Source organism: Bombina bombina, chromosome 7 (assembly GCF_027579735.1).
Source record: "Bombina bombina isolate aBomBom1 chromosome 7, aBomBom1.pri, whole genome shotgun sequence".
Lineage (NCBI taxonomy): Eukaryota > Metazoa > Chordata > Amphibia > Anura > Bombinatoridae > Bombina > Bombina bombina.
In genome coordinates this window covers 243,802,701-243,814,949 of record NC_069505.1, presented here as the reverse complement: position 1 = coordinate 243,814,949, position 12,249 = coordinate 243,802,701, and the positions used below count along the sequence as shown (strand labels likewise).

At 40.6% G+C, this 12,249-nt stretch overlaps 1 protein-coding gene across 2 annotated transcripts in view; it reads left to right on the top strand.

Annotated features, from left to right (window-relative positions):
• The window catches only part of FAM120A (family with sequence similarity 120A), a 297,370-nt gene extending 286,391 nt beyond the window's left edge, over positions 1-10,979 (top strand). For both annotated transcript variants that reach the window (XM_053720687.1, XM_053720685.1), the window contains 2 exons: positions 2,149-2,245; positions 9,125-10,979. In XM_053720687.1, the coding sequence (XP_053576662.1) occupies positions 2,149-2,245; positions 9,125-9,436 (409 nt within the window). In that variant the 3' untranslated portion in view covers positions 9,437-10,979. The remainder of the gene's footprint in view (positions 1-2,148; positions 2,246-9,124) is intronic.
• Positions 10,980-12,249: the final 1,270 nt, after the last annotated feature.

The window sequence follows — 12,249 nt, the reverse complement described above, 5'->3', positions numbered from 1 at the left end:
TATTTTCTGGTACTGATGCCATAGCAAGCTCATGTAATGATGCCACACACAGTGAAGTGCCCAGGTAGACCAGTCCTCACGGTCCTTGGTATTAATTAGGGTTGCACCGATACCATTTTTTTAAGACCGAGTACAAGTACCGATACTTTTTTTCAAATACTCACCGATACCAATTACCGATACTTTTTTAATGTCATGACACTTTACCAAGCACAATACAGACTAATGATTTAAGATCGCTTCTTTATAATTATGAACTGTATCTCAAAAGACATTATGAAATAATAAAACAGTTTTATGTGCTTGTTGTCACAAAGTTCATAGAACATGTTTATAAATAAAATTATTACAATAACATATATAAATTATAACAATTTAAAGCTGCGATTACTGGATGCAATTGGGTTTTAGGGTGCCTATATAACTGATAAATCTGACACTTGTACTTAATACAAAGTTGTATAATTTAATTCTGAAAATAATATTGGGGAAGGAGTATCCCAGTAATCCCCTTTGAGAAAAATGGGGCATTTGTATTCTACTGACTCAACAGAAAATAGGGCTGGTCTTCATATTTTTCCAGGGCAGCTTTTTATTCCCAGTCCAGCCCTGGCTAAGGGTGTTCCTCAGAGTACAGTATATTTTGAGCATAATTGTGCAAGATGAGAGGCTTCCAGCTGTGAAGTAGCAGCTTTTAAAGCACTGCTCTGACATAAAATAATACAAATATCAGCAATTTGTATTGGCAGAACAGAAGTGAACAATTTTTAGTTAAGTCTCCACTCCAGCTTAAAATGAAATGGGAACATACAGTTTGAAAAACGCCACAAGATGGCATATGGGTAGGAATTGGAGGTATCGGTTTAAGTATCGGTGCATTTGCACGAGTACAAGTACTCATGCAAATACTTGGTACCGGCACCGATACCGATACTAGTATCGGTATCGGTGCAACCCTAGTATTAATGTTAGGAGGTTCTCCTATTAGAATATAGACAAGTATTAGGGAACAGGTGATCAGCATTTGCATGGTGACCATCTATACAGGTTAGTATTTTAAGGCTGAGTAGTCTTTAAAATGAGCGTTAGTTTTCTATGCAAAACACACACACAGTCTCATTGACTCTCAGCTATCATAAAAACAATGATTACAGTCACCCCTCCCTTTTAGAAGAACCTAAATTGGCCAGAAGTCCCTATACTTATGTAAAAAAACACTACTATTTGTTATTAATATTCTATAAAACAGTTGATAATATTCTGGGGAAGTGTTTATCTTGTATAGCACAGTAAAGGTTTTAGGGCTGACCTGATTTTTATGTTCTACCAGATGTGCCATACTTTGCCACCGCAGATGCACTTCTGTACAAACCTAAACAATCTGACCGTGAATGACTTTAAGTGTCAGTTTTGTTCTTGACATGTGGATAGCATTGTTCCTATTTGCTGTAGCTCTAGTCTTCAGTAAGTCCTCTCTTTATCCACAGAGCAAGCAATGCACGAGCAGCAGCAGGGCACGTGCCCTCTCCCTGCCCTGCCTATGTACCACAGCCATGTTATGGAGGGGTTGCCTCTAAGAGGTGAGGGTCTAGCTCAGGTTACAAGCAATACTCCCTGTTAGAGTTAATCACAGGAGTGGTTTTTATTTTTTAACCTGTGTGATTTGTTGCCTGGGAGTAGATCCCACTGTATGATTGGAAAACGTTCAAACTAAAATATCATGTCTTAGGATTTTTATATTCATGATATTTATTGATGAACTGGTATTGTATTCTAAGCTACATTATGTGTCTTAAAGGGGCATTGAAGATTTTAGACATATTTAATTACAACTTTAAATATATGTTTCTTTGTTTTTACCGAGAAGAGGCTTAGATGGCGCGGTATTGTGCCAGACTAAGCAGCACAAGGAATGTGTTTTATGACACATGAAACATGGTCCCGGGAAAAAATACAAATGTAATGGGGCAGGATTGAGAAAGTGTAATATAAAGTAACAAAAACAACTTTAAATACCTGCTCATGCACCTTCATTTCCCTTTAATAGTTAGATGGTCGCTAAGTTTTCTGACGTTTTGTATATGAGCCTGAATATTACAGTATATGATTACTTTATTAAATGAATATATATTTCATTTGTTAACACAGGCGTCCTAGAGGTGTCATTTCAACCCCAGTCATACGAACGTTTGGAAGAGGGGGCAGATACTATGGAAGAGGATACAAAACTGCAGTTGTATCCCAGGTAGATTTTATTTATTTGTCTTCATTTATCCTGATAAAGTTTATGTGCGGTACACTGCCATATATAGAAGAGAAATAAATGGGGACAGTTCTTTAGGCCAACGCATGACCGTGGTACAGGTAATAGGTAAAATGCTGAGCCAAGAGGATTGTTTGTGTTTCTTACTAAAGTGATCTACAGAGAAGTTAAATAATGGAATAATTGACAAATACACAATAAAAAGACAATGTAATTACACTTAAAATTTGAAATGAGCTGTAGAATATTTATTGGCAAATTTCAAAGTCAATCCAATTTTCCCTCCCCCTGTATCGTGTGACAGCCATCAGCCAATCACAAAATGTATATACTGTGCACTTTTGCACATGCCCAGTAGCAGCTGGAGTCTCAAGGTGTTCTTATAAAAACATAAATAATGCTTACCCGATCATTTTCTTTTCTTCTGATGGAAAGAGTACACAGCTGCATTCATTACTTTTGGGAATTCAGAACTTGGCCACCAGGAGGAGACAATGACACCCCAGCCAAAGGCTTAAATACTCCTCCCCCTCCCCTCATCCCCAGTCATTCAGCAGAGGAACAAGGAACAGTAGAAGAATATCAGGGTGAAAACCCACAGAAAAAATACGGGTGGGGAGCTGTGGACTCTTTCCATCGGAAGAAAAGAAAATGATCAGGTAAGCATAATTGATGTTTTTCTTCTTAAATGGAAAGAGTCCACAGCTGCATTAATTACTTCTGGGAAAACAATACCCAAGCTATAGAGGACACTGAATGCCAAGACGGGAGGGTCTATTAGACGGCCCATTCTGAGGACACCAAGCCTGAAAACCACTGCCCACAAAATCCCCCAGCTTCGTCCGAAGCCGAGAAAAATTTGAAAGGAAAACCCCCGAGGACACTGACCCGCAGGTAGTCCAGAGCCAAGCGATAGACCGCAAAATCTGAGCCAACAGGCCTCCAGGAGACACCATTGCCCAACAGTCGGTCCCTCCTCACTCACCCCTCACTAAAGAAGGGAACACCAGTCTAAACTCCCAAAGGGAGAGGACCAGGAGAACCGAAGGAGAAAAAAAACGAAAGGCCACAAAATCCATAAAAGGAACCCCCCGAGCGAGCCCAGCTCACAAAGGCCCAAATGGGTCCCGACAAACAAGGGAAGACTACGCCTAGACCAGGGAAACCGGAGGTATAGGACCAGGCATAGAAACAGAGAAAACTTCCTCTCAAACGTCGTGCAAAAGCACCAAGGACAACAGAAGACGGAGTCCTCACATCGTCATAAACTTGGAACACTGAAGTATTCCGCTACAAAAAAAAGTGTAACAGACCCAGATGAAAAACCTTGAGTCAAGAACACGCTCCCATCCTCAGGATGACATAGGGAATACTTGCTGAGAGCAAAAGCGGCCAGCCAAATAACAGATTGCAAAAGACCACTCCCAGACAGAGGGCACCCTCTAGGCAATTTAAGTCGCTAGACCTACCCACAGATCTTCCAAAAAAGAGGGAATCATAACCTCCACGAGGTCCCCCAAGAAGAGAAGTGACACCCCGAACCTGAGGTGGAGCAATCCTCTGCTTGTAAGCGAAGGGAGCCAGCTAGCTACTATGCAAGTGTGTTGAAACCCCCTTCAAAATAAAATCATCTATTACCGACGTTTTATAGATGATCTTATTTGCATATGGGCTGGAGATGCAGTAAGTGCACAAGATTTTGTAACACTACTAAACAATAATACTGTAGGTATGAAATTTACTTCTGACTTTGATAAGAATGAAATTCATTATCTAGATGTAAAAATGAGAGGTACCCTTGAAGGGCGCATAGAGACAGAGGTTTATACTAAACCGATTGCTGGCAACACTCTGCTTCATGCTAAAAGTAACCACCCCAAGAGAGTGTTTGATTCTGTAGCAAAAGGGCAATTCAGTAGATTGAAAAGGAATTGCAGCACTGATGATCTATTTGAGAAACATGCCCAACTTTTATCAACTAAACTAAGGAATAGAGGTTACTCTAATAGGTTAATAGAAAGGACAAAAGATATGGTATCAAAAACAAATAGGAGCGTTCTGTTGAGAGATACTTGGCACAAAGAGAAGTATTTTGGATTCACAGGTCGAAGACAAGATTACCTCTAGGCCTAAACTCAGAGTAAGATGTAATAAATTTCTGGCAAAAATAAATACATCAAATAGGGTCATAACAATATAAGGTTGTATGGCAATGAGTATTTTTAAATATATAGAATAAAATGGCATATTACATCCAAGTAGTAAACAATATTGAACTATCCGAATCCAATCCTCAGTATATTTAAATTTCATGGTCTCCCTTATCATTTGATAGGCAAGTAAATTAGGTGTGCAATATCTTATTGAATGCCAGAACAATAGGCAGTTATTAAAGAAAGCAACAAAGTACAATATAGCACACTTTAAGAGTACTCTGTAATTTTATTGCATCATTATATATTGAAATTGTGTAAATTCTGTAAGTTGAGTACATTGTTTAGTATGAATGAAACAAAGTATCTGGATTCATCATTATTGTTACTGTATCGTTTATTGATCAATACACAAAACTTGTTAAAAAGCCACCGAATTATGATCTTTAAGGTTTTCTATCATGTAAATAATGATGAGTGAAATTAATCTCTTCATCACATATTAGTATTTGTATTTACGAAGATGACAGTTAAATAATAATAAAAAATAAATTGGGTGAAAAATAGATGTTTATAGCCACATATTGAAAACGTAGGTTGGTTTATCTGTATAACATTATAGGAGCCACAGGGTTAATAATCCCACACCTGATTCATTATCTGAAGGGGATGTTCACATAGAGAACGCATCCAATCAGGTAGACAGCAACATTGTTTTAACTACCCTATCAGAACAAGTTAGGCATTTTAAAAGAGTGTAATGTATGTAAGTTTCTCATACTATGACTACGGCTTTCGCCGACACGTGTAAGCTTAGAGAACGCTGTTCTATCTGTCCATAAGATGTTGTTGTTGTAACTTAAGATTTTAAAGTTAAGCTGCAAAGCTAAATAAAAGTCAAGTTTTATTCACTAGATTTACCGAGTGCTCCTCTTATTGGCAAGTTTGACACTATCACTAATCCCCTTAAGGGACACAAGGCGCTGCTCATTTTATCAACCTCAAAAGAAGGACAGGCAGAGTAGACCTCGCCGGGAAACGAACTAGCAACCCACGGTCTGCTACAGTACAGAGTAGCCACAGAGCATCAGTATGCTGAGCTAGCTGACCGACTAACCCAACTCAGAGCCCACTCCCAGCCAGGTGATAGCCCCAGCAGTGGCAGGTCTCAATAGGGGAACAGGAGTACCCCAACAGAGCACAGGTGCAACCCGACTCCTTAGAACAAACAACAGTGCCGTAGACCCAAAGGGTCTAGCAAAACAGTCCAACTTAGTACATAGAGAAAATCCTTCTCAGCTAGGGAAACACACAGGTTCCAACTCCTGAACCCAGGAGAGGCCTTAAGAAAGGACCACATCTCCATAAAAAGGAGACTAAGCTCTCCCCCAAGAAGGGAAAAGGGCCAACAGGCAGCACCTCCCATAAATCACGAAGCCACAGGTTAAAGGAGAGGTCAATCCCCCTTGAAAGTGATTCCCCTAAAAACTAGCCTGCTAACACGCAACCAATGTGCAATAGTAGCAGCAGTGACACTGCAAGTCCATTCACCTGTGGAGTAGAGATTCAATGGATACTACAGCAATCTAAGGGAAAGCCGTCTAAGGTGCAACCCAGCCCCAACGAGCAACGACACTCGGAAAAACCTGGCCAACCAAGACCAGATCAAGCAATCCGAGGAAAGGACATAGCCCAGGATTCCTGGAACTGGGGAACCCTGAACCAACCCTGGAGCCTAAAGGTCCGGTAACAACCCACAACGGGATCTACAAGGGAAAATGCTGAATGAAACCCAGCAACCGGAAGCCCCAGGGAGAACAGGTCTGAACCCCTAACTGTTTAGATAAACAGAACCTGCAAACTTAACACCCCGTCTGAATAACAACCCAGACCACAGGGGATACTAATGCGATATCCAGATCAACCCGAATAACGAGAAAAACTTGCAAGTCCCCCGACCTAAGGAGGAGACCACCTCTTGCCAAAGTCCCACTCTCTAAAGAGCCAAGGCGGTGAAAGTCGTACAACGACGCTAGAGCTTCTAGACTCACAAACAGCCTCATGACAATAAAGCAAGGGATACCTCAAGGGCAAAACCACTTGAGCAAAGGCTAGTCTCCACCTCACCTCCGTACAAGCGGATGATCACAAGGAGAAGGGGCGCAGACCAGCCCCCGCTCCAGGAGGAACAGACCACGTCCAGTGTTCCTAACAGGGAACAAACATCTCCCAGGCCCCTAAAAGGAGACCTAGCATGGAGATCAGAAAAACAGCTAGACAGTACACAGTAGATGTGCAATAGCTGCAGCTGATTACATTTTGCAACCCAATCACTGCAGGGCAGCTGAACTACCCTTCAACCTACTAGCTGCTGAGGACAATCCTCGAGCCTCAAAAGAAATTGCCAAACTGCTCGCCCGGTGGGAAGAAGGCACTAAGCTCTCCAACTCTCCACCACGTGGGGGAGGAACACTAGGGTCCGAACATACCAGACGCCATAGAAAATGATGCAGCAGAATTCCACTGACCCAGTCATCCAATTGAAGGCTATAAGGGCTGAGACAACCCTCCCTGCCTTGTAGACCCACAGGTCCTCTAGAATGCTTAGTTGAATGTAAAACAAACGATAACATGAGCACTCGGCACCTTGACTGGACCAGCCAATCAGAACGGCGCCACGTGTCTGAACAGCCACAGGACAGAACCAAACCCAACAGGACCAGCCTGCATCCAGGTCCTAACCATCAAGCTGCATAAATCCTACCTTAGAGGGGAAGAAGGGAAACACACTAACATGTCCCAAAACACTTCCGCAGAAGTAACAGAGAGTATCGATCCCAGTTTAATATTATCGGAAAGTAATAAACAAATTTTTATCCAGTTATCCTAACTGGATAAAAAGAAATATAAGGCAACCACCGGTTAACGCCCAATAAGAAAGCCGGCCTACCGCAGGACCAGCCAAACGGAGCCCTAAGCTTCCAAAGAAAAACTGGGAAGGATTTAAAAAAAAAAACCAGTCAGGAGATTATATTATCCCCACATGTCTAATGAGGTGCACCATTCGAAGTAGACTGAAAATCCTCGTATCCGAGAAGGATAGGATCATTTAATAACTGAAAAACATGTCTGAGCAAGACACGAAGACGCGCCACTCTATAAAGAAAGGCACAATACTCAGGGACAGTTACACCCGTAGGGAACTGTACAGGCCCTCCCCAAGGTGGTAGACCCGGGACAATAGAGCACGAGCACAAAAGCGCATAAACGTCTGGACTCTGCAGACGAATAATCGCCAAGAATATGTGGAAACGAAAATGAGCTGCAAACTCCGGGGGGAACACGCCGCCCTGCATGGAGTAATAATCATAAATTGGGTTACCCGCATGTGTAGAAGTATGGAGCGGTATTAAACTCGCCTCTGGGAGGACGGGACCCCCAGAGGCAGATGACTCAGCTGTCCCTTGAGTCCGAGGTACAAGGCGCTCTCATATGGCATACAGAACAAAACTGGTTGATGTGTCAACGAGGCCAATCCGATTCTTCACTGGACACAGAATCTGAAATTAAAATAGTCTCAGTATCAGAATCCTCCATAACTGAATCTGAAATTTGCACAGTCTCGGCATCAAAATCCTCCATAACAGGATAGAGGAAATGCAAATATGGACTTAAAGAAGGAAAGCAAAAACGGCACCTGACACCCACAATGGCTGGGGCACTCACCACCTCCTATGACCAGACCACTGTGAACTAGAATTTCTCCTTCGCCACACAGTCGGGAATGCGGAAATGGAAGACGGAGTGTAACCACGCCCGACCACAAGGTGAACCGTACAGTCCAAAAAAGCGTGCCCAACCATAAGGTTGCGTCACTTCCAAAAGGCCTCAATGTTCCAACCACGAGCCCGTAAACATCACACATAAGAAGGTTGAATCACATAACAAACATGATTATAAACCCCCCTCAGGAGATATTAACCCTTGATTCCAAGATACTAAAGGAGACTCACTGAGACCCTTAAGTTAATATAAACCCGCAAGGTGGTAGCCTCTCGGTAATACATTTGTATTACAGTACATTCATAAAGAAAGTAAATTTAAACAACCTAACCGGAATCTACACCGTGGAACAGGAACACTGCCTTTCAAGTGTGACGGATAGTAGCATCACCTCCGCCATGGACTTGAGAGAAGGAAGCAGGCAGCGGAGCTAAGTTAGCCAACGCTGATTGCTTGAGGAGCTGTTAACATGAGTCAGAATGGTTTCGCAGAAAGACTCTTCCTGCATCTCTGAACTCTAACTTTCATCCAAGCCCTCACTGAGAGACTGACAGGACTACTTAAGACTCCAGTCCCATGCAGAAGAGTACTACCTTCCATAAGAGACAATAATAAATTCTGACACTTCTCTGCCAACCTCCTTGGGACGAAATGCAAAGAATGACTGGGGAATGAGGGGAGTGGGAGGAGTATTTAAGCCTCTGGCTGGGGTGTCTTTGCCTCCTCCTGGTGGCCAGGTTCATATGAATTTGTCCTAAACAAAATTAGAAACCTCCAAGCAGTGTTCAGATGAACCCCTTTTCTTATAACACATTAAGGTAGAAGAAAAAGAATGATTAGGAATCTTATGCTGTGCTATGACGTGGATATATCTATAAATAGTATAAGTAATACTCATTAAATACCTTTTTCTTTTCTCCCCAAGGCCAAGCCCCCCTACGCTGCTTCAGCAGAAGAAGTGGCCAAAGAGCTTAAGACACAATCAGAAGACTCCAAATCATCAGCTGTGTCCTCAGATGGTTCTGTGGCTGAAAATGGGGTGCTGACCGAAGAGACACCAGCCTCCCAGATGAATGGAGGTTCGGGAGATGCAGGGGTTTCCCTTCACTCTGAAAGTGCCTTAAGTACGGACTCTAAGATGTGCAATACAAATCCTCACTTAAATGCACTAAATGCAGACAGTGTATGCCACAAAGATGAGACTCTTGAGGCTGCTGTCTTAAAACAAGAAGAGTAAACTTATTTTTCTAGAGGGTGAAGGATGGTTGAGAGTTCAGGGTTAGGAATATCTGGAAAGAAAGAGAGCCTACAGTTACGTACATTTTTTCCTTTCCGTAAGAGAAAAATAAGGACTTTGGAAATTCGGATCCCTCTTTTGACGTCAGATTAAAAGAAAAAAAAATATTTTATTTTTAACCAGTTGTAGTCAAAATGCTACAAAATAAACAAAGCTGAAAAAATGAAGAGCATTTGACTCCCACGTTTAAATGAAACATACACAAAGCTAAACTGGTTATGTTAACAACAACAAAAAGAAAATGCTTGTAGTTCTGTTTCTTGAAATAAAATACACATTTTTGCAGTTTTTTTCAGTATATATATAGCTTACAATATAATTTGTAGTATCTGGCACCATATGTAATGCCATTTATATTTGATTTTTGCATTAACGTGTCACAAAAATCTATTAGAAACTTCGGTTTCAAGATAATGAGAATAGAAATACGGCACAAACAGGTTTTTTTTAATAACAATCATCACTTGATGTGGTTTTTCTATTTAAATGTGCAACCTATTGGAACAAAAGATAGTTACATTGCAGTTTTTTGCTGATTTTTTAAATAGTCATGATACATAATATTCAGCAAGAAAAAAAGCAACTGACCTTTTTCAAAACAAACACTTGTTCTGAATCTCTTTGGTGAGTAATACCATGCATCCGTGATCAATGAACGATGTGTAGACCATAGTACTAAACTTCTGCATGGTTGTAGTTAATATAATGCATGTGATTGTCCTATTCTTTCCATTATTACAAGTAATGTGCCCATTCGCAAAACAACAAAAAAAAAAAACTAATAATCAGTAATAGTCCTATAAAAGATGTTAACTATGTTTATAGTCATTGACTGATTTTGCTCTAACCTTACAATTTTGTGATTAATGACCTCTGTTGCATTTATTCTAAAACGTTTTAAAAAAAAATATGATTATCTAGCCGTTTAATATCAACGTTACCCTGGTGTATTCATTGCTGTTGCATTATTGTTATCTGTTGCTGTTTTAATGCCTTCATATTAGCAAATATGAAATTCTGTGGAAAAAAAATAATATAAACAGTGCTTTGATTTTTAAGATTACCCCCTTCTGTAGCAAGACAAGGATTTGTTTGTTCCTGGTAAATTCCCTATCAGGAAAATAGTCTAAGTATAAGCGAAGTACCCTGTATCATTTTGATGTTTCTGTTAGTGTTTCCAAACTTTTAAATGTACTTTTGAAAAATCCGAATCATTTCTTTCTATTCGTTTTCATATAATTCTCCTGATGCTCTTCATTACACATTAGTGATCAGAAATGAGGTGTAATTTCCCATTCCCTGCAAGAGCTAAGTAGGTATTTTAATGTAAGTTGAAGGGAGTTTTGCCCCAACTCATGGACTGTGCAAGAATGAACTGCTGTCGGGTTTGGTTGGATGTAGATGGATTGTGGTGCGCTCTGTTTGAAGGCTATTGAATGCAACTTACAATGCTTAATAAAAATCTTTATTCTTTTAGTATAAACCGTGTGGTTGTCTGGCTTTTTTATACACATTTCAAGTCATTTTTACAGATTCAGCAAAATATAATGTATTAGGGAAAAGTAAAATAACAAAACGTTTACTTACCTAATAGATTCATTTATTTTATGATGCTGAGAGGCCAGGAGCGATCACAAGTTGGATTAAAGTCCAGTCCTACACGATAAGGCAAAACATCCCACCAAGAGCTTCAATCCCTCCTACTTGTTGATGATTCCTTACATATGTCCAAGAGAGGAGAAATTAAGAAAGTAGGAAAGGAAAAACAGGGTAAAATAAATATATACTGGTACTGATGCCAACTGTTATAGAAAAATGAATCAGGTAAGCATACATTTTGTTTTTTTTTATTAGATGGTGAGAGTCCACAAGCCAACACATATGTGAGCCTATACCCAAGCTGTGAAATACACAAGACCACCATGAAATAGGAAGGAAAAAACAGGGCAGGTAGAAGTACTAAACAGGCACTGCGGTCTGCAGAACCTACCAAAGCATCCTCAGAGGTATTACTCGGTATGTTTTGTAAATCATAGCTTTAAACAAAGCTGCAAATGTCTGTGCGAGGAACCTGACAAATGGATAAAGAAGGAAGAAGAAATTCTGAATTCTTTGGTGGCTTGAAGATTAAATTTCAGGGCCTACTACATCCAACTTATGAAGTTATTTCTCTTTAGTGTTTCTTTGGCTCTGGACAGAAATATGGGACTAAAATGTCCTGATTGATGGGTTTTTTTTTCTGGGGCACCCGTAATAACGATCACAAGCAGCACCCAGAACAAAAATGATTCTTCCAAAATCTCTTGATAGAAGCTGCACGGCACAAGCCCTTTTTTTTTTTGTGTGTCCTGATTGATGTTTTAAGAAGAAACAACCTCAGGAAGGAAAGAGTAGTCTGGTCTTAAAGGTGACTTACAAGACAATAATTGAATTGCACTGATACGACGAGTCCACGGATTTCATCCTTATTTGTGGGATATCGCCTCCTGGTCAGCAGGAGGCGCCACAGCAGAGCTGTATATATAGCTCCTCCCTTCCCTCCCACCCCAGTCATTCTCTTTGGCTTTGTTAGTGATAGGAAGAGGTAAAGTGAGGTGTTAGTTTAGATTCTTCTATCAAGAGTTTATTATTTTTAAAATGGTACCAGTGAGTGCTACTTTATTATAGGGTGTAGCCGTATTCCTTGTCAGCTTCTAGAGTAGAGCTACAGGTGGCTTTAAAGCAATGGGAACTGGTGGGACTTAACTTTCACT